General features: G+C 37.1%; 1 protein-coding gene across 2 annotated transcripts in view; it reads left to right on the top strand.

Annotated features, from left to right (window-relative positions):
• The window catches only part of LOC148644032 (disabled homolog 2-interacting protein-like), a 365,146-nt gene that overhangs the window by 59,393 nt on the left and 280,416 nt on the right, over positions 1–25,337 (top strand). For both annotated transcript variants that reach the window (XM_088615285.1, XM_088615283.1), the window contains exons 2-3: positions 3,098–3,219; positions 11,620–11,746. In XM_088615285.1, coding sequence (XP_088471411.1) covers positions 3,098–3,219; positions 11,620–11,746 — 249 coding nt within the window. The remainder of the gene's footprint in view (positions 1–3,097; positions 3,220–11,619; positions 11,747–25,337) is intronic.

Genomic DNA, 25,337 nt, shown 5'->3' with positions numbered 1-25,337 from the left:
ACAAGTCTGGCTTGTTGAACACATGTTCAAGCATAATTTTGCTATGTAGAGCTTATTTTTATATTTAAATTTAATCTGCTCAAAAGTTTGGTGTTGCAGAAGTGTTATATTGCGCTAGAGCAGGAAGCTTTGTGTAGTGGAGCTGTTGGAACTAGCCGCTTTAAAACTCTGAAAAGCCTGCCCACCTGCTCTGTTTGATGTGATGTGATTTAAAAGACGGTTGTTCTTTTTTGCGTTCCGGAGAGCAATAGCAATTTTTCCAAAGACTGCTTCTGGCCTGTGTAGGAGTTATTGTACAACCCATTAGGCCACTTTGAGAAGTGGACAATATGTAACAATAGTTTTAATGACACAACATGCAAGCAGTGTATAAATTCATTTCTGTTGTGTGTGTTATGGTCCAGGTTTAAAACAAGTCTTTGGTTTTTAGCCTTTGTGACCAGCTATCCCGCCAGGCTTGTTTTTTGATTAATTTATTTGTTGCATGTGGACTTTTTGTACTGAAGTTCTCTAAGCATGCCAGCTTGATTTTTGTAAAGGAAATTGCAGCTTAACATTAACAAAAATCAAAACACAAGCTTGACTGCATCCTGTGTGTGACTAAGTGGAGTTCACAGTATTTGGAAGTGTGAAATTAAACAAGTTTTTATTTTTTTCTTTTCTGAATAAGAAAAATAAAGACTAAAACTTTACTTCCATAAGGCATTAGCTCACATTAGGAAATAAACAGTTCTTTATACAGTACAGAATAACACAAACTAGGATTTGTTTTTCAAAAAAGGTAGCCCAAAATAGCTACAAACATATGAATAAGAATGTAGAACTTAAGCTGCCATAGGAAAATTTCTCCTTGTATATATTTGTATTCTTTATATTTGATTTATATATAAATCCAAAACATTTTCCAGGTTCAATGGATGGTCATTTACTGTTTAGTTAGTACACTAAATAAATTAAGGTATATTTGGGAGAAATTGTAAGTTATTTAGCTAATGGAATTGTAAAGATTTCAATTTTATCTGGTGGGATACACGTTTGGAAATGTACTGTAAAGTGCAGCAAATAAACTCAACAAAGTAATAAAACTGCTCAAGGAGTTTTTGTGTTGATTTTCTGTGGTATTTTTTTTCCCCCAGAGAGGCGTTTGAGACGCAAATTGAAATTTTAGGCCTTCGTTTTTCAGCACTGCTATTTATGGAGAGTACACAGTGTCGTGAATCATCTGTGTCTTCTGTCATCACAACACATTTCTGCACATTAAAGAGGAATTAAATGGCATTAAGGAGGCAGCAAAAAGAATGATTTTTTTTTTCAGGTTATTGAAGCATTGGTGCCTGGCGCTTCTGAGTAAGGTCTCTGAGGGGCACAGCCAATGAGGGCACTTGTATGAAATGCAGGTTTAGCCTAGAGGTGCAGACATCCCTGGTTTAGACTTGGAGACATAAGCAGGATAGTCTCTCTGTCCCACCATCTCCAGAGCTTTAGTCAGTCCTACTGTAGGTCTGCTGTGCAAGAAAGTCTGCCGGATGTCACCAGTTGTTTGCCAGCTTGCAGTGATGCTTGTAGTGAAGCACACCTCTGGATTGTTACTTACACTGCTGTGAGGTAAGGCAGGGTTAGTACAGTATGTCAGGTGATAAAACAGCTTGTCAGAAGAGTACACATCACACATTCACTTCCTGTGGACTTAGCTGCTAAACAGTTCGTGGGTCCAAACTGGGTGGCCATGAAATAAAAAAAATAACATGGAGTTTAATTCTTTTAAAGATGTATGTCTTCGTTTTTCTTGTTTTTTTAAACCATTTTATATTTGTGAATTCACTTGCTTGGCCAAGACCTGTCAGGATGGTACTGTGAAGTCTGTAATTAATTATTATTGCCGTGTGCAGATTAAAAGGCTAGATAAGCCTGTGGATTTTCGCCTGTTTGCTAAGTATTGCCTTCTATATAATGGTAATTATACTATGAATGCCAAATAAATGAAATCCCAAATAAAATCTTTGATGTCTGTTTACAGTGATGTCACTGTAAGCAGCTATTATCCTTGGGCTTTTTTTTTCCCCACAATATCCTTCCTCAAGCAGAAATGTTTGTCGAATTTAGTCTAATCAAGCCCGTTATCTTTATACTGTAAATCAAGCTGTGAGTTAAATGAACATTGATTCTCATTAAACATCTGCAGAAACAATAAATATAATTCAGTCTTCATTAAACACTGTGAATTGATTTTGTTGGGTAAAGGCATAGACATGCATTTGTGTTTCACAGAAATGTCAGACCTTAATCATATTTGATTGTAGTTTGTTTTGTTGCCAAAACTGTCCGCTGTTTAGAGTATTTCATTAAATTAAAAAAAAAATGCAGTTAAGGCTTTTCAGAGTGACTGAAAATATAACCTTGAAGCAATATGCCTTACTTGTGTAGCTATTATGACTTTAAAAACTGTAAAAATTTTGCCTAGCATACCTGTTTTCAATACAAATGAAAAGAATTACTTTGGAGGGAATTAGTATTTGTTTTATAAAGAATGCAAATTCTGATGATTTATTGTAAAACGTACTGTACTAGCAATCTTTTTTACTTTTCATCTGTTAAATAACCGTGTTAAATATGTTTTCTGTTACCTTTTGCTCCCATTCAAAGCAGCTCTGATTTTAGAACTAGCTTTAACTAATTATATTGAGAATTATGTTGAGGAACAGCTTTTTTTTTTGCTGCTTTAGAAGCCATTAGGTTTTTAAGTTTCAAATGACAGTACAGCAGCCTTGAGTTTTAATTAAAATATTTTTGTATTCTACAGCAGCTCTTAAACTACTTAAACATACAGATGACAAAAAACTTTTTTTCCAAATAGGCTTAAGTTCAACCTTGTGACCTCTTTTGGTGAAATGCTGTTAAAAATGGTATGACGAAGATATTTCCATCTTTTTATTGTGTGGATGTTTTACACCCATTTTCAGACACTGATTAGCTGAAACAACTGTGAAATTTAACAATTCTGAAATGTTAAAAGATATATATATTTTCCCACTATTTAATAAATCCCATCTCGGATTAGCTGTTGCCTTTATCTTTGTCTTCTTTGTTTGTTTAACAGATATGCAAGGCCCCCCCACACACTGGATATCTTGTGGCCATCCTTTCAGTGAGCGAACGGTATGGAGTCCCAAGTTCTGCATTGTTACTGACTGTCAGCTGCTTTTACTGGACAAAGAAGAGGTATTTAACATACTGTAGTTAGACCCTCTGGTTTCAGATACTGTCTTCTTTACTGTTAGTAAAGTTGAACTTGTAAAGGAAAGACTACAGTTCAGTATGCACATGTGAAGGTAAAAGGACACCCACTCAGAAAAAGACAGTACACCCAAATATAGGCTATTAAGACCAACAATAAAGAAATTAGTGCAAAGGAAAAGCTTTATACTGTATGCAATAAAGAAACTATGGTACTGTAGGTACAGTACTTAAAATACGTCTAAGAGCTTTCATTGGCCAGTTTGTTGCAATATACAGTAGGGTGCTGGTCAATTGATGATGTTTAGAGTGCTTTCTTGTTACTGCAGTCACAACTTCATAGCTGCAGTTACAACTGCTGTGCAATAGCAATTCATTTAAACTTCTTAATTTTTGTGAAGAGCGGGTATGTGGACCTGATTTAAGCTGCCTATGTCCCACTTTCAGCTTTCGCATGTACAGTACTGTGCTTTCCTTGGCTACAACTCACTGGAGTCTACTGGAGTCTAATGTGCATTATGTCTGCTATATACCAGTACTGTTCATATGTCAGAGTGAAATTACAAGTGTATGTTTTGTAGGAATCTATACATGTACTTGTTCAGGTGGGTAGCTGCGTCAGCATGCGTAGGCTGCAAAGGAACAAGTAATAGGTTTATTCCATGCTGAAAAGAGAAGAAAGAAAACAACGTTTCGTCCATGGAGCCTTCTTCACATGTACTATATGGCTTATACTTGATTCCAGCTAATTTTTGCCCTTAGATTTGGACCTGGGAGTTTTGCTTGTTAAACCTGCCACACTTTCGAGGTAATTTGCAGGATATAAGGTCAGCAGGCATAATTCAGCTGTGACTCTGGGGCTGATTCAGAGCAAGACTCACAGTAGGCATATAAAAGACTGGCATATTAAGCTTCCCAGCTCCCTTTACATTTCAAGTCTTTTCAAAGGTAATGACACAAGGCGACAACCTGTGGACCATCTGTAGCTCGGTTTATCATTATGACACTTACTTCTCTTGTTTATCCCTTCCCTGTCTCTTCATCAAATTGTGGCGCCGATGCCAGCAGCACTGTGTGAGGCTGAAACGTGCTGCGAGCGTTTGAGAATTCACACATCACTAATCCCACATTAATCCTTTCTCTTGGGCATGTGTCTTGACTCTTGAGTGCTACAAGTTTGGACTAAACAGTGTCCAGGACATACAGTAGACATTGTTGTGATCTGTTTTTTAGCATGGTGGCAAAGAGAAATTGTATAGTTTATGTCCCCTTCAAATCCTTAGTTCCACCTATTTAATAGGCTGAAACATGTCATGTCTGAGTGTACAATATGACTCTAATGTGAAGTAGCTGGTTATTGTAGGCTTTGAAATGTTCCTATGTTGGTGTTTAGTGCGATGTATAGCTATAACTCTGACAATTATTCATTTTTTACAATAAATACATACTTTCTAATCACTTAAACACTGTTATACACACAGACGGTACATATTCTGTGTGTTTCTTTTTTAATACGGAAAGTGTTACTATTGTTCACCGTGTGAGAAATGTATATACTGCTTGCGAAATTCTCATTCCCTCCCCTTTTTCTTACTTTCTGGTTAAAAAAAGGCTTGTAAGACTTAAAAGATGATCCGGTACATATATCTATGACTAAATGAATAATAAAAAAATAAGCCTGAACAACAGTTCTGGATGCACTGATGACTTATTGATATTATTAAAGCTTAGATGAAAATTTGCTTTATATGTAGGATTTTAATGTATTAATAGATGAATAGATTCTAGGAGAGTTTGCATTTGCTAAGAAATCTTACATGATAGGATTTATTTGAAAATTAAATGGAAAAACATTAATCTTTCATGTACTTAAAAAGGAAATAGGGATTTATGATAGAAAGGATAATACCTGATCTGATTTCTCAGAAATTTGTTTTGCTTCCAAGTTGCTATGCCTTATACACACAGCACACACACAGACTTTCAAAAACCATACAAACAGGTTATTTTACATTAAATTAAATTACATACTGTAAAAGACAGTAGCTCATACAGTACAGGCACCACTCCTACAGGAATCCAGATTTTGCTAGAAACTACCTGTAAGTTTACTTAACTTAGTTTTCTTAACTTAAGCCCCCATAATTGCACAATATCCTTTATTTTTACACATAACCACATTTCTGCCAAAAAGATTTCTAATTACTTGACCATCCCTTCTGAATGACTGTGGCATCTAATGGCATTTGCAAAATCTAAAAGTTCCACATCATTTACTTAGGTATTGAAATTATCTGACGCTTGCTAAGAGCAATGAATTAGGATATAGTCATGAATTAGCCATAGTACAGTAAAACCTCAAGTTAGATTCACCTTGGAACTGGTAATTGTAACTCCAAAATGTGTTGCACGATTCATTGCAACTGAAATTTGTAGAACATTGTTTGACTGCCTTTCGTTGACTGCAGCACAAGCACAGACCCATTTTCCTTAGCTGTTGATACCATTTTGCTCAATAGCCTAAAAGTTACTACATTTTAATTTTTTTTCTCCTCTTAAAGACTGTTATACCTGTACCAGTCTTCACTCCTCAGTTTGTCATAGTGTTTTCCACTCTAAAAAAAAACAAGAAAAAAACCCATGAATTTCAGCAGTCCACTGGAAAGCATTTATACTCTTTTAAAAAAATTGACGGATGCAGCAAAAGCATACTAATTATTGTAATCATTTTACAATCATTTTAGAAAATCATTTTATTACGTTGTTAACATCAATGGGGATAAAAGCAGTACTTTGTCTGTTGTACTTTCATCACGTAAAGAAGGCTCAACAGCCAAAACATTTTTTTTCTACTTTTTACTGAGGAATTAAACTCCACTTGTTCCTGTTCCGACTTCACACTAATGCAGCGCCCAGCTCCTAGATTTGCACGTCCCTTTAAACACACACTTAACATCCCTCTAGTACTGAAAGAGAGAAGTGGTTGTGCTGTCTGTTCTTAACTATGCAGTGTGAATCTCTTATTATACAGTCTCTGCTGTAACATACAGTATGCAGTTGCTTGAAAGAGCATCCAGAGCAGTACAGGACTCTGTAGGAGCTCCAGAATGTTCTTATCTAAGACTGTTCCTGGTAATGTGCCTGATGTCTAGGTCATTGGCAAAGACATTGGTAAACATGTCAAGGTGCATTGCAGGAGACATGCAATACAGTCTCCCTCTTTAAACTCTGTCTTTGAGTCTCTAATAATGACATTTAGTGTAATGGATTAACATTGCAAAGAGAGATCTTAGTTTTCTTTTTTATTGGCAAAGATGGATATTAAAATACTTGCCTTTGGAATTTACACTTAGTGATTGATTACTTTAATCTAACACATTCGTTGAAGATACTGTAGAAATGTACATTACTATTCTTCCAAGGTAGACCAGAAGTCAGTGTACATTGAGGGAGACATACAATACATGGTAATGTCTATGTGCAAAAAAGAGGATGCACAGCTTGTGAAATTAAAGTGAACAATGTCAGAAAACGTTATTTTGCAAATCGCTGTATTGTATGTAATATGTTAACACAACCAGCCTTTCTGTTATTGGCACTTCATGATCTTAATTCCAACTGCAACCTGATTGATAGAATTAGATGCTTTCCTAGTTGTTTCCATTAATCTTTGAAGGAGCTGATGCCTTTGCAACAAAATTGTAATTTGTAAAATAGCTGATAAATGGAACAATAAAACATAAAAGAGCATTTAAAATGCACGTGAATGGGCTGTCAATGTCAATAGTTGTTTCTAGCTTATAGCCTACAGTGCCTACTTGGTACTTTACTTGAACAGAAACAATGAAACATGTTTCCTGACAGAATAAAATGAACGATATAAAATAAAACAAAGATTAAGCCATATATTTCATTACAATTTAGTTATGGTCTGTTAATCAGCAATTTTCCATGCAGTCAGGCACCGATGTAGACTGCAGAATTGTTTGTAATGACGTTGCTGTTAAAAGCTGACAACTGCAGAAAATTAACTGCCTTGTTTTTTTTTTACTTTACTATTTGCTATATTGTCTACTGCTGATGATTTAAAAGCCCCGGTGACTTTAATGATGACAGGATAGAAACCCCTTATAAATTATTTTCTTGGCAAGGCAATAGATTTGAGAGCAACACATTTGTGTGACGATGTTCCTTCATGGAGTAAGTAAACCTAGACAAGAAAACAGTAAGGAAACAGAGACTAGAAAACAGGACTTGCTTCAACCACTGCCTGTTTAACCAGTATGAACACACCAGCACCTAGAAGATTATCAGACAGACTTTTCACACTTTTGTGACAAAAACTAGTTTTTACATCATGATTTTGATTTTCTCTCAGCTGCTTTCACTTATTTTTTTATTGTCTGTGAAGTGAAAAAAACAATGGTTTTTAAATTACTCTCAAAACACTTCAGATTGTCAGGAACTAGTGAAAAATTCAGTCACACAATAATTCAGGTTTATCACATTCCACAGAAAACGTAGTATATTTGAATTTTATGTGGTACGCAATTAAAAAATGATTAATCTGTGTTTTTTTGCATTGTGATTCATAAAAGGATATATTATTTAAAAACAAATATAGAAACAATATCTTATGTTATGCAGGCTCAAAAGAGCTGTGTTGTTGGTTTTTCATTCAGAAAGAAGTGGTTATCCTGAACTTCTCTTGTCATGTAAAATGAGAGTCAGTAAATCTCAGATTATCCATAGACTGACGAGGTCAAATTCAGAAGGTCATCCTGGACACTAATAAATGAAAACATTCTATAATCATGGAGATTCACACAGTCTTCCTCTTTAAACTCTGTTTTGAGTCTCTAATAACAATGATACTGTATTTAGTGTATTGTATTAACATTGCAAACAGAGACCTCATTTTTCTTTCTTGTTGGCAAAGATGGATATGAAAACACTTCTTATCAGACTGAAGGCTAAGTCTGGAATTTACACCTAGTGATTTCTGTGCACGTGTGTTTATGTTAATCTAACACATTTGTTGAAGATAGACATTTACTGAACATTGAAATATTTACCTGAAAATCATCTTTCTGCTCTCCAAGGTAGATAAAAAGACCTGCAGTACCTGTTCTAGTCACCTAATGGAGTAATCATTTACCAGTGAGGGGTGATGACAGTGGAAAGACCCTATTTCCACAGCAAAGAATACTAGGAACACAATGAAATGTTTTCTGCAAACTGCAAGTTCAATTTATTTGTATTGACAATACATAATGAATATAATACAGTTATTGCTTCCTAGTGTCTTACAGGTCTAACCGCCTCTCGTCATATGGTGTGACAGTGAATAATAAAATTAAATATCTTCTATGCCTTATCTGAGGATAACTGATACTGCTTATTCCCTCCATTCCTTTCAGTAAAAAAGTACTACAGTATCTCACCAGCAGAGGGCTCTTGTTACTCAAGGTTTGAAATGCCTGTTTGATAAGTAAATCAATCACAAGAATTAAACAGATTACAAGTCACAAAAGCATTGTAATATGCTAAGCCAAAACTTTCAGTGCTGAAAAGAATAAAAGATTGTTGACGGTCCCCTTGTATAATTTGAATAACATAATAAAACAGGTTTTCATTAGTTTAAATATCATTTATCATATATTGTAGACAGGATGTTTGTTGTCATTATGGCATTAATTAACTACACTCATTGTATCAAGTTTCATTACATTTGCTACAGGTAAACACTAATTAAATTAAATGATGCAGTTTTGAAAGCTATAATTAGAAAAAAACAGTGGTAACCTGTCATGAAAGGAAATGAATATTTTGTCCTGAAAAAATAAGACTCTAGCCGTTGGAAGGTTGTCCCAAGCTGTAGTTGCACCAGGATCCATTATGGCTAGTTCTTATCTGAGTTGGTCTCAAGCTTTTTTAGTTCTTTCTCTGATCTAAAAGTGACAATCTCAGTGGAGGAATGGACAATGTCACTTTTGTATCTGTAAATGACATTTGTACCCCTCATCAGAATAAACCCTTTTGCTCTCTCATTTTACAGGATACTCAATAATATCCATCCATCCATTTTCTAACTGCTTTTTCCAACTCAGGGCTGCAGGCGGGCTGTATCCTGTTCCCAGCAGGCAATGATCACAAGGAGAGCTTCACCCTGGAGGGGACTCTAGTCCATCACAGGGCAGACAGCCACAAACACAGACACGCACACACTCACACCAGGACCAGTTTTCCCCGAAGTCAAATAACCTACCACTATGCCTTTGGACTGTGGGAGGGAACTGGAGCATCCAGAAGAAACCCACGCAAACAAGAAAAGAACATGTAAACTCCACACAGACAGCACCCCAGGTCCTGAATTGAACCCAGGGCACCAGCACTGTGAGCCAGCCACCCTCTTCCATGCCACCACACACAACGTGTGTGATTCATTTCCCAGCTCAAAAAATGAGTTATGCTGAATATAATTACTATTATAATTCTTTCACTTGGGTCGATGGGGTCATTCCTTGTAGCAAAGGGAAGGTTGTATTTGGTAGTGGTGATACAGACGAGGACTGGGAAGGGCTGTGTGTGGTGTCCAGAGAGAAAACACTTGCCCTGGGTCATTTCCATGCACCCTGTCCTGGCTTTCGACTGTGTAGCTTGATCATTTAAATCTGAGCTCCAGAAGGCAACAAAGCAAACAAAACAACGCAAGATGTTAACACCGTAGAAAGGAAGAGGAATTTGTCAGTATTAATGTTTCAGGCGTACTGGAACAGTCAAGGACAATTCATTATGTCCTGCCCTTTAATATACTGCCTCATTCTCCTGCTTTCAAGCTAACTCTTGCCTGAGACAAGCCTGGTGCTACTATATCACAAAGAAATGGAGACTAATAATCAGCAAGTGTGACCAATTTCATTGCCTACATGTAATTGCTACGGCCAGGGAAAGATGTAGCGTTACATGTTTCTACAGTAAGAACCATGTGTGGTTATTTTGTTTCTCTCTTGGGTTCATCGATGAAATAGAGCCCTCGACATGATACTGTGAATAATTTTATCAGTCATTCCTATTAGATGTTTAAAATTGTTAATTTGCAGACAAGAGTACGTTGCACTCATGGACTATAAAATAGCTGTGTTGTTGTTTTGTAAAATTATTTTCATTGAAAAGGATAGTTCTTAAAGAAGCTTTGTTTTATTGATATACTGTACATATCAATAACAATAACATATATATATATGTACAGTATACTGTATCAATAACACCTGATGAAGACTCCACGACCAAAACGTTGTTTTCTTACTTCTTTTTTTCAGCATGGGATAAACCTATTACTTGTTCCTTTGCAGCCTACGCATGCTGACGCAGCTACCCACCTGAACTATATACAGTAGAATATATACTGTACTCAATTTCTTATTACTGTCCGTTTGAATAACAAGAAATGCACTTCCAGAAAAACACGATCCCTCTCAGTTGTGGAACCTCATTGAAACCTGCATGTAGAATTTCATCCAAAGTCACATAGATATTAAACTTAATATCGAAACTTAATTTTAGACAGTACGGTATATGCAGTAGTTTCCCTCTCTCTGTCTCTGTCTGTATAAGGTAGCTACTGAATGTTATTCTTTTTCCCCGAGAACAGATAAAACAAGTTGCTGTGTAGCTAATTGATTTAAAAATAATTCACTTAAGCAATTACAGAACGTCTTACCGTGAAGTGGACTGGAAGGGCAACATATTGTGTAACCCTAAACTCTGATATTCAATAAGCTGCTACCATGCACATTGAAAAGATTGTTTGAAAACAAACAGATCAATTGCAGAAACATTTTGAAAGTCAGCCAGCTTTGTTATTAATATGCAATTACCTATTACCTCTGCCCAAGCTTGTATCTTATGCATTATCGTGCCTACATCTTGGCCACTTTCCTTCTCATTCGCTCCATACACTGGGTTTTTTTCTGAGGTGCAGAAAAGTTGAACCTATGCATTTTGCTTGGTTAATGAATTACAGAACCCCTGTGCAGTTGAGCTCAAGACCTAGCTCATTTATCAAGCACAGTGACCCCTCTGTAATTAAAATGCATTACTGAATAAAAAGCAAAAGCTGTGAGTATGGGAAGCCAGATAAAGACTTGCTGATCCCTGTAGTACAGTAAAAACGTCCCTGTTGACAAAAGGGTGATGGATGGGAAATGTATTCAGGACATTATCTAGGGATCTGAGGAGGGCAGGGAAGAGGAGCAGAGGGGATTGGGTTCAGGGGGGAGAGCGAGGAGTGCGTGTGGGGAAGAGTGCACTTGGGTGACAGCAGTTTCAGTTTCTTTTCCATCGCTTTGTTGTTTTTTCTGATTTCCGGCATCCCTTGTGTAGATTCATCCCCTGCTGCTGCAGGAGAGACGCACCGAGTCCTGCAAAGCAAGGCTACTGCGGCGGACGATCAGCGTGCCGGCTGACAGCCAGTTCCCACAGTACCAGGAAGATCTCACTGAGGAGCATGGTGAGTAGTGACCGATGGACGCGGACTGCCTTCCCTCCCTCTGGGGTGGAGTGAACAGTCCTGATTGTTCTGTACATCGCCCAGTCTATACTACTGTATATGCATACTCCTGCACAGGGCTAAATAATCCTTCAGTGTCTTGCTGGGAGTGTTTGCTTCATCAGTTTAAACATATAATAAGTGGAAATGTTAAATTAAAGCCCATTCCAAACTGATGTTTTCCTTTATTTTAGTTGGATTTTCAGTCTTAGAAATGAGTTATTTTATTAATCTTTTTAAATTGCAAAATTTCTACAGTCTTATATGTACTGTATACTTAAGAATAATTTGATTGCCTTGATTTTATTAAAAAGCCATTTAGAGTCAGCGCTTAGCTCTTTTGATTTTTTTTTTCGTTTGTGATTTTGCATGACACTTAGATGGAAATGAAGAATCTGATGATTGAAAGTATTTTGTTAATAGTAGGTGCACGATCTGAACTGTGTTTTTTAGTATTGCAGTTGTTGTGTTGTGGTACTGTATATTTCACTCAATCCGGTTATTTTGAATTTTACGTCTGCGTTCATCAACGTAACCCTCTTGTAGTGGATTCCCTTAAAGGGTGAGGTGGCCTTTGGTTTTAGAAGAGTGGAGCTGTTTGTGGTGGTTCTGGAATTGTGAAGCTGAGGAGGTGATGGAACTGCCTGATGCACAACAAAACTACAGTTTATAGAATTTAAACAATCTAACATGTTATGCTGCCCAAGCAAATCAACTCGAGTACTATAGTTACATGTCCCTGTGTATATTGCCAGTAGGGGGTGAGCTTACCCTTTCCATGTTAGAAATCTCTGACGTTCCCTCAGATTATAGATCAGCACTGCCATGCCATCTACATTTAACAATATTATAGTTTGAAGTGCTGAAGTAATAGGTTCTTCTGTGCACGGGAGTAATTGTTTTTCCCTCTTTTTTTTCAGCATGTGAGTATAGTGAATTTACTGTGTGTTTGTGTCCTAAAAACTACAAGAAATTACAGATGTAGAACAAAGAAAAATGTCTGTATCTCACTATGGTTCCATCAAGGCCTGGTGGAGCAGTGGTTAGCATTGCCTTGCAGCACGGGGGCCCTGGGTTCAATTCCAGACCTAAGGTGCTATCTGAGTTTATATGTTCTCCGTGTGATTTTGTTTGGATTTAATCAACATGCTCTGGCTTCCTCACAGTCCAAAGACATTTTGATTCAGGGAAAATTGGCCCTAGTTTGAGTTTATGATCTCTCTGTGTGCGGTGTACCCCTGGTGTGTGTGTGTGCGTGTTTGTCTGTGTGTGCCCTCTGATGGACTGGCATCCCATCCAGGGTACTGTATGTTCTTCATTGTGCCTGTTGCTTGCTAGGATAGACTCCAAATTGAATACAGCAGTTAGAAAATGGATGGATGAATGGGTGTTTCCATAGTAAAGTTAGCCCCAGTATTTAGTTCATTTCCACTTTTAACTAATGGATACTAAAGCATAATGCTTTATGTAATGGACCTATTTTAATGGTGTTTCACTCCTCTAGAGACTGCAATCACAGTAAAGGGGTCTGTATTTATCAAAAAAGATCAGCTCATCCGCAAGAAAGACTCATTATAGACCAGCGATTCCAAAGTTTCATTAGCAACATATTTTCTAAAAGTAGACTTTTTAAATCACGTTTTAAATAACATAGTAAAAGGAGAATTTGGCCCATTTTCACACGATCAAGGATATTGTTCATTAGTTCGCATCATAAATAACCGATCTCACATGGCTTTGAGGACAGAACTGAGTGAAGGATTTTGTCACAGAAGACTTGAAAGTAAGCTATCATATGTGTCTCACCCCCCGGTATTTAACAGCGCAAGACTGTCGTGGTTTCAGGTTTTAGCCTTTGAAACCCGCTGTTCAAGTTTTGCTTAACCTACAAGTGAAACGAGACCGCGTTCTCAGCCGAGTCCACAGCACGCATTTATCTACCCAGCAAAGTCATGCCATTTGGCAGCCCACTTTGGCAGGTGCCCCAGACTTAATAACAGTATGAGAGGAAGCTGGCATTGAGCCTACTGGCACCAATCCAGTCTGCTGCCAATGTCATTGTCCATCATCTCTGCTTGCTACTGCAATTTGCAGGAGACAGAGTACTGATGAGCAGGACTGTAATTGTCATCACAGTATATGAATTCATACCACTATTATGGGTTCTTTGTTCTGTGTGAAGCATTGTTAAAGTGGTCTGCTTTCTTGTGTGAGGTTGGACAAATTACTGTTCTGTGCACGAGGTATCAGCTGGAATAAGTAATAGCTTGTGACTTTGACACACAGCAGTTGCAGTCATACATCTAATGTTCTCACAGTGCGGTTATGCTGAACTGTTCAGCACATGGTATTGAAATTCCTATACTCTTTTTCACCCCAAAGATAAAACTCAATATTTATGAAGGGTTTTGAGTCTTTTTTTTCAGTTTACTGTGCTGGTGCTATGGTCATGCAGTAATTGATACTTAATGTAGTGAGTAGTCAAACAATAAGGATTTAGCTAAACTTTGTTTAGTCAAAAAAATTGTAATGTGATTTTGTGCTATGTTAAGTATTGAGGACAGCACAGTGGAGCTGTGGTTAGCATTGCTGTCTCACAGTGCTGGAACCATTGGTTCAGTTCTGGCCCTAGGGTGCTAACTACATGGAGTTTGTATGTTCTTCCTGTATTAGTGTGAGTTTTTCCAGGTGCTCTGGTTTTCTCTTGGAATCAGAAAACATATTGGTAGATGAATTGACTTCTGGGAAAATTGGCCCTGGTTTGAGTATGTACGTGTTTGTGTCTGTGTGTCTGTCCTGAAGTAGGCCTTTGTCCCATTCAGGCTGTAACCTGCCTTGTTCTCATTGCATGCTGGGATTGGTCGAAACGGTTAGAAGATGGATTATGTAGTGACCCCTTTTTAAGTTACTGTCCGAAATCCTACAGTCTCAATAAAATAAATATAATGTTATTGCAAAGCTGAAATGTAATGAGAAACATGTCTAGGTTAATCTAGGCTGTTCTTTTGCATCTGGTAGGCTGATACATTCTGACTGAAACCTCTAAAGTATAACAAGATAAACAACAGCTAACACAGTACCTAGCTGTTACCTAATTGAAACAGTTTATTTTTAACATGTCATTTGCGTTATTGTTTTACTCAGAAGTTATTTCCTTGCTGAATATTTTGTCTTCCCTTTTTCGATAAAAATAGCAGTATTGCCAAAAGACAGGAAGTGGTATGATTGACAGTTTGGGGAATAGTATTATTACTGGATATTTGACATTGTGTTATTTAAGTTTAGCTAATTAGTTCTGTACCCAGTGCTTAATTATATCTATGATACTGTGCTTTGAAGCACTTGCTAAGTAGTTTGTAGAAATATTTACCATCTACCATAGATTGTGCGTTCTGAAACAGAAGTTAAGTGGAGCTGCACAATGCTTTAAATGCAACTGAATCCAGACTGTAGTCTAGTGAAGTCTAGGAAAGCAGGAAGGAGAACTAGCCAATATATAATGTTTAGCTGAGTGGACAGGGGTGACTGGTGTGAAGCATCTTGCTCAGCGGTACATCAGCACTATTCTCAGCAGGAACACGAAATTTCAACTCAATAGATTCAGAGTTCTTACCATTTCCTGAGTGCGAAACAAACTGTAATAAATGTGTAATAAACCCTTATGTAATGAAAGCATGTTCTTCATGAACGAAACAGCTGCCGATATTCATCAGATGGACACATTCTTTAGCTTGATACAAGCCTGTTTTAGACATTGACAGCTACTGTACACCATCTTCGTCTCTTCTTGTGATATCGTCATTGTTTGGTGGATGTACAGGTATTCCGGCTGGAGACACCTCGACTGTCTTTCTGCCTAAACAAACGCGCTGCAGTTCCGCTTATTTGTAATCGCGTTGTCATGAAATTTCACGAGGGTGTGTTTAGGTTTTAAAGCAAGTTTTCTCTTTGGTTACATTTGGTGTTACAGTATGTAATTTTAAGATTCCTGTCACTGGAGTCTTTAAGCATGAAGCATTCAGTAACAGGATTTACAGTAATTGTGCAGGCTACCCATAAGTAGTCTATTTTCTTCATTCCATTTTCTGTAAGCAGCAAGGGGCATGTAGTATCTAGTGAAGCAATCCTAACCTTGCACGGATAATAGATGAATACCTCATTTTTCTTTCTGTTACGGAAGTTCAGAATCATCAGAAAGGCTGCAAATTGGATAATGGCTTTCTGCCCCAACCATGATCATTTTGGTTCCATAGCAAGTACTGGAGAAAAAAAACTTGTGAAAATGTGAAACCCCATGAACCCTCACACCTAACCTGCTCGTCTCTAAAATAGGTAGGAAAAAATGGTGATCATCTGGAGAAAACTAAAGTGGACACGGGGGGAAAAAACCTACAAACTCCACACAGACAGGAACTCTTAGTTGAACCCAGGTCCCTGGAGCTGTGAGGCAGCAGAGAACACTGCATCACAGTGCCATTGAACAATATGTATTTACAAGAAATATGTTGCTCAATTAGTGCAGCACAGTGGCGCAGTGGCTAGCATGGCTGCCTTGCAGCACTGGGGTCCTGGGTTCAATGTTCATGTGAGTTTCCTCCAGGTGCTCCATTTTCTGTCCACAGACATACTGGTAGGTTCTTTGGCTCCTGGAAAAATTTGCCCTGGTCTGAGTGTGTGCATGTCTGTGTTTGTATTAGTTTGCCCTGTGTCCGATCCAAGGTGTACCCTGCCTTGTGCCCGTTGCTTGCCAGTATAGGGCTCTGGCTCCCCTGTGGCCCTAAATTGGAAGAAGCAGTTATGGATGAACGCATGGAAGTTGATTAATTCTGTTTGAAACTGGTCAACAAACACACAAAATCAAAACTCCATAATTGATCATTAATTCAATGTCAGTTTTATTATTTAAAAGTTGCTAATGGATAATTCTTTTGGTAAATCAAATGTCATATATATCTATAATTAAATCGTAAGCAGTGATGTAATATTTATAAAAGCAATATTTCATGTGGTATATTTGATACAGCAAGCTGTTGCTGTACCTGATATGGTATATGAAGAAATTGTTAGTCTTAATCCTGGATAATTTATCTTAGTATATTTTCAGTCTGCCTGTCATGGTTATGAAAGGATGTAGTAGGTCATCTTATTCATTAGCAGTTATTCTATGCAACAGTTTTTAAGTCTTGGGAATTACAGACATGCTCTGCAGTGTGTCATGTTCAAAAGTTTAAGTACAACTAGGTTCCTACAGTATATTACAAACTAAAACATGGCTTGTATACAGCTACTGCATTTGCCAAAGTGAGCCTTGTGAGTGTGCAGAGAATACATAGTACAAGTTAAACTGTTTCTTAACTAACAAAAAATGTCTTTTTGTCCTTTTCTAAAGTGCAGTGAACCATCTAAAAATATGACAAATTGTGTGCCTACCAAATTAATTCATTTTACAGAACCCCCTTTAACCACTGTTCTGGCGAAAATAAAGGAAAGAAATATGTTCAAATTTTAGCAGCCAAACCACCATACATTATAATAATTCCACTGGTGCTGAATATTAGACATACTTACAGCTGAGAACTCTTGTGCTCATGCTTAATGCATTTATTTTTTGCTCAAGTTCTCAGTTGCTTTTTCTTAGGGATATTTTTCAATTTAGAGCTAGAAATGAAAGATTATACTTTGGGCAAAAGCCAGACCTTTTTTCTTCTTGCCAGAGGCATATTTTTATGAGTTTCAAAAAATTTTAACTCGTTCACACCAGCCTTTCCAAATGAAGATGTCACATTCAATTTTGTTCTTGGCACTCTGATATGTTTCTTGCAAAACAAAAGGTCTGAATTAACTAACTCAAGCACAGTTGAAAAATATAAAAATACATATCAATTTGTATTTCTACCTGTAGAGATCAATAGATATCCATAGGCAAAGGTTTAATTTGATTGTGCTTGGCATGATTAATGCTATTTATGCAGTAGATCTGTGCCTTCAATGAGTGATCTTCATTCATGTTGCTGTATGAGTTTTTATAGATTATGTGACTACTACATAGAACACTGTATAGGCTTAACAGTACAATATTTGTACTTTTTTTTTGCTTGTGAAATCTTTAATTAGAAGATTAGAGAAGAGATACGCTGTGAAAGTGAGAAGCTTTTCTGGAGATAATAGGCTTTGAGATTAATTAATAGTGTATTCCTTTTTACCTTATATTTGCTCTTGCTGAAATTGCTATGCTGTAAAATTCATCATTGAACAAAAGTGTTTTTGAAAAGAGCCAACAGCATCAATTTGTTTTGAAAGAATGGAAAAATGCTTATTAAATTTTGAAAAATATGCCAGACCACCACCAAATTTGGGTAACAATAAAATATTGTTTGTTCAGATGTATTCAGTAGTACGACTCCTGTGAAACATACTGCAGCCTTTTCCTAATGTTACATGTTTCTGTTTGATGTTTTTATTGTGGTGCAGCTACAGTGTAGTCCATAAGTATTTGGACAGTGACACAATTTTTGCTGTTTTGGGTCTGTACTCCAGCACATTGGATTTGAAATAAAACAATGACTATGAGGTTAAAGTGCAGAATGTCAGCTTTAATTCGAGGGTATTTATGTCTATATTGAGTGAACTATATGGGAATCACAGCCCTTTTTATACATAGTAACCCTGCTTTGGACTATTGGCTGCTCAGTTGTTTCTTGGCCAGCTGTGCCAGTTGTTGCATCATTAGTTCATGTACAGGAGAGCTAACAAAAGGTCTAGAGTTGATTCTAGATGTGGCATTTGCATCTGGAGTCTGTTGCTGTTGTCTCTCAACACGAGTGCAAAAATTGTGTCACTGTCCAAATACTTACAGACTGCACTGTACATGAGGCATTTTTCAAAATGCTTATCATTCTGTGCTTTAACGTTCCTGATTTGGGTGTGACGGCGTTCACTCTCTAAGGCTCCTCCCCTACATAAAAAGTGCCAAAACAAAGGAAATCAGGTAAAATAAACAGACAGACTGTAGAAGTACCAACAAAAACATAAGATGTGGAATAAAGCTACTGAGCTTTTGCTGTTCTCCTCCGTTTTTTCCCAGACCTTTGCACTAGACCTTTGTCTGACTATCCGTCAAGTACAGTCTTCATTCTTGTGCTCATCAGCCTTCTGTGCAGAGTCAGCCACAGCGACTTGTTTTATCCAGTCTGAACATTGTTCTGTCAGCTGAAAGGCATGAATTAAATGAAAGCTCTTCAGATGCACTGCATAAGGAAAGTAGCCTTCACCTCTTAGCAACCCACGGCTGTATTAGATACCGTGAGCTTCATTGAGAAAGGCAGGTGAAAAACATAGCAACGACAACCGAGTGGACAAGATTGGAAAAAGATGTAACAAAAAGTAAGTACATTATAGTACCTATTTTATGCAAGATTAATTAAGCAAACTCTCCTCGTTATCCTCCCAAATTCCTTAATGTGTGTCACTCTCACAGTCATTTAAATCAGCCATGCGGAATGTCACAATGTGATACCCTTGTGGTAAGATAAAATTCTTAAACATTTGCCGTACAGCATGCCTTACCTCTCCTGCTGATCTCACATTTGATTGCTTCAGACATTGCTCTAATTGATTAAAGACAGCATTAGTGGGTGCCTGTATAACCTTATTCAGATTAATTGACAGCTTCCACTACGCTTGACTGAAATTCTTGGAAAATATCTGATAGACTGCAAATACTGTATGGAATGGACCCAGTTTCCAAAGCTTCTGTTTTCTCTGTAAAAAAATTAACTATTTATAGTATATTTTCTGAACTTTTTTCTAAACTAATCATCTATGTACTTGTGTTCTCTGGCACTTATACAAGTCACAAAATACATTTGAAATCTTTTGTAAATACATTAGAGACAGAGTGCTCACTGCTCAGTAAAAAAAGGATGAAAGGATACAAGTGGACTTTTGGAGAACATTCAAGAGTGAAGATAAGAGTATCTTCTTTACTCAAAGTGCTCTGCGAATCTGGAACAAGTTAACCAGGCGTTTTAAAGATGATACTTGGAGTTCCTTCAAGTAACAGCTGAATGATATCTTTAGATTATAAGAGATCAATACGTGCAGCTAAAATAACAAGATTTACGTTGTCTGTGTTTGAACGGACAACTTCCACTCTTGTGTATTTTTTAAAAACCTTTCCGTACAGAAAAGGCATTGAGGACAACATTTATATAAGTTCAATTCAAGTATATCTAAAAAGGCACATCAGCAAAGAAACAATCATCTGATCACCCCCTGAGAGTAAACTGAGAACTGACACTGTATTTGCCTTTTCCATAATTGGGATTGTTTTAAAAGCGCACAAGCATATTTTGTGTCTGATTAGAAAAAGTTGGATAGTGCTTGTGGAATGTTTATTCTCACACCCTGTGCACCTGGAGGGTGCTGCTCTACTGTCCTGTTCGTAGTTCCCTGTGATTATTCATGTCTTTCCGTTGTGTCTTTTTGTGTAGCTTATTTACTTCCTGTGTCTGCTCTGCTCCTGGCTCAGCATTGAGGGTACGGATGTCGTGAGACCCGCCTAGCACCAGGTCACCCCACATCCGTGGCTCGAGGCCATAGGTTTCTATACTGACATCGTCTGACCCCCTGAGCCTGGGCTAACCTCCATGTTGCCCCCTTTGCCGCTATGCATAGGGTCTCTAGTGCTCTCCTGGCCATTCCACGGTTTGTCTTTCCAACATCCATGACAGTTATATGGGCTAGTTTTCAGGTTATAGGGAAATGTTATGCTTTAATGGAATTGATTAATTTATCTTATACATCAGGCAATGCAACCAGTAATTGTTTGAGGGGGGAGCAAGTCCCTTTGTATAAATATCTCAGTTACTGTATATACTGTATATATGTATATACTGTTTATAAATTTAAATATACTTTATAAAAACAACCAGACTGACAAGAAAAAAAAAAGATGGTTTGAAAAAATACTTATCCAATTATGCTGCACTTTAATGTCCTTGAAATTATTATATACATGTCAAATTAGTCATGTAAATTGACTTTTTATTCTAAAAAATAAAGCAATTATAAATGAATGAATAATCCCCTTTAACAAATAGAGATCTCTTGTAGTACTGTAGAACATATTTCTCTGCTTGGCTTATTAATTCACTTAATTCATGGGAAATGATGTAATATGACTTTCCTTGATACTGCACGTATTGTAAGGATTATTGATAGACCTTCCAGAACAGAGTACTGTATCACCTAACACGATGCTGACCTCAGAGACGTTGTCTGCAGTTTTAGGGCTTGATTGTAATAATCCACCAGGAAGGAATGGAGTCTTGGGTTTTGTCACGCTTTGATCTTAATGGGGATTTGTCATAAAAATTGATTTGCATTATTCTTATAATAAGTGCTGTGCAGGTTAGGTCTGTGTTATGTCTGAGGTTAAAAAAAATTGCTGAGCACCAAAAGACACTTATTGCCCTATTTATGTGTGCATGCTTTTAGAATAATAAAGTGAACTGATTTTGAAGTTTGATTAAATGTTGTGAGCTTAGGAGGTAGGGTAGCGCAGTGGTTAGCACTGCAGTCTTAATTATTTTGCTCAGGCCAAAAACAGGAGATAAGTTGTTTTCTTGTATGGGGAAACACACCATATAGAAGAAGAAGCAATACTTGTCAGTGAATTTTCCTCAAAGATCTTCCTGTTTATTAAAAATATGGAAACACATGCCTCCTTTAAGTTGCCTTACTTGCAACAGGAATCGATTGATATGATTCCTGAACATCAGAGAGCTTTTAAACTGTAGTCGGAGGGGTCGATTTGTGTTAGTTACTGTACGTAAATAACCACTTTCCTTTTTAATTTAATTTGATTGATGCTAAATGCCTCAATTACCTTGATTTTATTGTTTTATTTTACTTTAGTTCTTGTATTCCCTGTGTAAAATATCCAGGCGAACATTTTACAATTACAGCTGTAAAATTCGAAGGCTCCATAATCTCTGGGTTACAATTACCACACGCGAAACATTAGTTATGGGGTTTCTGGGGCCCTGGGTTTTATTCCTTACATGCTATTGTATCTACTGTACATGGTTTCCTCCTTCATATACAGGCAGGTTAATTAGCTTCTGGGAAGACTGGCCTGGTGTGAGTGTGTGTGTGCCCTCAATGGACTGGCATCCCTGCCGGGGTGTATCCTGTCTTGCGTCTGTTATTTGCCAGGATAGGATCCGGATCCCTTGGGACCCTGTATTGGTTAAAGGGGTTCAAAAATGGATGAATGAATGTTTTTAGCACATTTTTAATTAACTGATCATCATTGATCCAGATATACTTGAGTGGCTCAAACTGTACCAGAAGTACTAGATCACCTAATTAGTGACAGAGTGGATTTGGCACGGGTGATGGGGTGATTTAAGCTGTTGAATCAACCTGGTACAAATGAAGAAAGAAATCCACAAAAAAGCAATATGCACTCAAGAGAACAGCACCTTTGTGTCATTGGTCTGTTATTTTCAATCTGCGGTATTCGCAGGCAGAAACTTCTAAGCTGATAAGACATAGCAGCTGAAAATAGATAGTCATTGTTGGGCTGAGAGCCCAAAAGTCACAATTCCTCACCAATATTGGCACATCGTGATTTTTTCCTTATTTTTCACCTTCAGTTTCCACTGCATCGATCCATTCTAAAATACTTTAGCTTTACCTTTATTTTTAACATGTTCAGGTAAGACAATCACACAAGTTCTGCAGCAGAATGAGTTGGTTAGAGCAATACGTCAGATTGACTCTCCCAACAGTGGAGCCACATCCTCTTCAGTGATAAATCAAAGTTTTACACTGACCACCCGTATGGACGTCAGTGAGGCATAGACTTGCTGAAAGATACATTAATTGTTGTGTGTAATGGACCAAATGATTGAAAGGTCCAGGTGTGTTGGTACAGAACATCACTTACTGTATGTAGTCATTAATGGCAACTGAACTGTATGCTGCTACATTGATCAGGTCCTGAGCCCTCGTTTGCTATTCACCAGACCTGAGCCCCATAGAATATTTGTGATATGAATTTTGATAAAGGGTTTTCTAGAGCTTAGAGACCAGTGATGCTTCTCCAGACAAATGCAATTGGACATGCACAGGTCACAATCTGCACCTAGTGCAAACCATTCGTCATAGGTATACACCTTGAACTGCTTTCAAACATGGTCACTTGCAACTAATTATAAACAGCATGACGACTCTCTCATATGGATGCAATATGATATCACTTTACCAAGCTACACTAATGTCAGTTTCTTCTTAACGTAGTGAATTTGTTGTAGATGCAAGTGATGTGTTTCTTTTTTCTTTTAAATAATATAATGAAAGATATATTTTCACTTTATGCTCAGCAGGGAGCTATTTTCTTTCATGTCCTCACTTTAGTACTGAGCATGTCAGTTTGACATATGAGCATGTGATGTGACCATAGCCTCAACTCCCTGTCAGAATGGCAAATGGCAAAGGCATTACCTCATTGAAGAACATTTCATCCTTTTACAAGTGCAAAGGAAAAAATAATAAAGGAAATGGGCCTCTCTAAGTTATTCATTAATAACATTTTAATTTATAGTGTCTACTATGGCAGTAACACCCTGAAACAATGTTTTTGTGTCTTTCTTTGGTTTTACTCTTACAAAGAAAAAATAACCAAGCTATTGTCCTAATGATGTGAAAGAATGTGTGTATTTATTTATTGCTGGCATGTCTTACTACTATACATCTCAGCTAACCCAAACAGGCAATAAAAATACATTAGAAATCCACTTGAGCACATATCTTATTCAGAGCTCCCTTCTTGTTCATAAACAATTTTTTTTCACATCTAACTACAACAAAATACATTTGGCAATATGTTGCAGTAGTCTTCTTAACCTCATCTTTTTTAAGTGATTGACCATTTAACTTACTGTACTGTACACTGACCAGCTGAAGGAACTTAATCTTTTTAGTCTTGAACTGAGAAAACTGTGATTGCACCTGATACAAGTATTTAAAATCCTTAAGTGCAACCCAGTAGAATGAACAGTGAAACATGAACCAGAGAAGAAAAGTAGAAACTACACTAAAGTGGAAGTCACTACTTTAGCGAAAGGGTTGTGGCAATAGTGAACAAGCAACCTTACCATGTTGTTAAGCCTTGGCTTCTTTCAAGAAACAGCTGGATGGGATCTTTGAATCAACTAGATAGATCAGATACACTGATAATGACAATGGAGGACTGACCTGATTCCTCGTGTCACAGGTCTTAAAAATAGGGTATGTATTTCCAGTGTTTTAAAGTATTTACATGCTAATTCAGTGAATCGTACATTTTTCAAATATTATAGCCAGGTGCAATGGTCTGCTGAACAAAAAAGCAGTCTGTATGTTAAATTTAGTTCTTTTAGTGAGATTAAAAACCTTGACAACCGAACCCTTTTTCTATTTGTTACACATGGAATAGAGTTAAATCTGTAGTAATATTCTGGGATTTCTTAGTACAGTTCTGTGTGTACTGAATAAAGGAAATAATCAGTTTATATCCAAGTTATATAATTATTCTTATATTGATATGGGATACAGAACAGGATTTAAAAAAGTGTTTTCTTAGAAAACTTTCATTTTAGCAAAGGTAATCTTAAAGGCTATTTTTACTATTTGTTTTTACTGTATTCTAATGAAGTGATAAAATGGAGTACTCTATTGAGAAGTGGTTAGGGCACTGTACTGGAACATTGAGGGCTCAAATCCCAGGTGAATGCAGCTGTTTGTAGCCTTGAGCAAGGTACTTCTCTCAAATTGCTCCAGTTATTTCCCTGCTGTATAAATGGTCGAGGTTGTCATGATAAATGGTAATTTGTTCTCAATTGAATTAGCTGGTAAAATAAAGGGAAGACATCTTCTTTCTTGTACTGTTCATGGTGGGATTGAATGATCTGCTGCAATTTACTCAGAAGCACTTTATCAGAAAGTCTTTTTCCAGAAAGGAGTTTTAGACCTTTTAGGTTTAATGCAGTAGCATAAAGAAGGATGTAGGCATACAGTATATACAAGACTGTTGCTTCTGCTTTCGACAATTTCTGAAATGACTGAAATTGCTTAAACGTTGTTTTCTAAAGAGAAAAGACTAAAATGACCAAATTAATTGATACAGAGTCTTTGAAGGGTAGAAGCATATTACCTGTCTTTTCTTCTCTAGTCTTTCTTTACTGCTTTCTGTGATGACAACGGGCGATTCGAATTCCATGTTGTTTGTTCCCATATAATCTTAACAGATGACAACAAACGTATATTTCTCCTAAACAAAACACAACTCAAACAAGTGTTTAGCCAGCCTAACGTTAAATTAAATAGAAAAGTATTTGCTACCTCGTGAATGCACAAACACCCAAATTTTGTAAGTATTAAGTGCTGATGATATTCAGCAACAAGGGTATATTTTCAGAAGATAAATTGTTTATTGGTAAAGGAAATCATATGTAACTTAGAATCTAGTTAGTATACACATGAGACCCCTCATTTTTCATTGTAT

Source organism: Lepisosteus platostomus, chromosome 21 (assembly GCF_059453375.1).
Source record: "Lepisosteus platostomus isolate fLepPlt1 chromosome 21, fLepPlt1.hap1, whole genome shotgun sequence".
Taxonomy (NCBI): Eukaryota; Metazoa; Chordata; class Actinopteri; order Semionotiformes; family Lepisosteidae; genus Lepisosteus; species Lepisosteus platostomus.
Note: the sequence above shows the minus strand (reverse complement) of the source record. Positions and strands in the feature narration are given on the sequence as shown.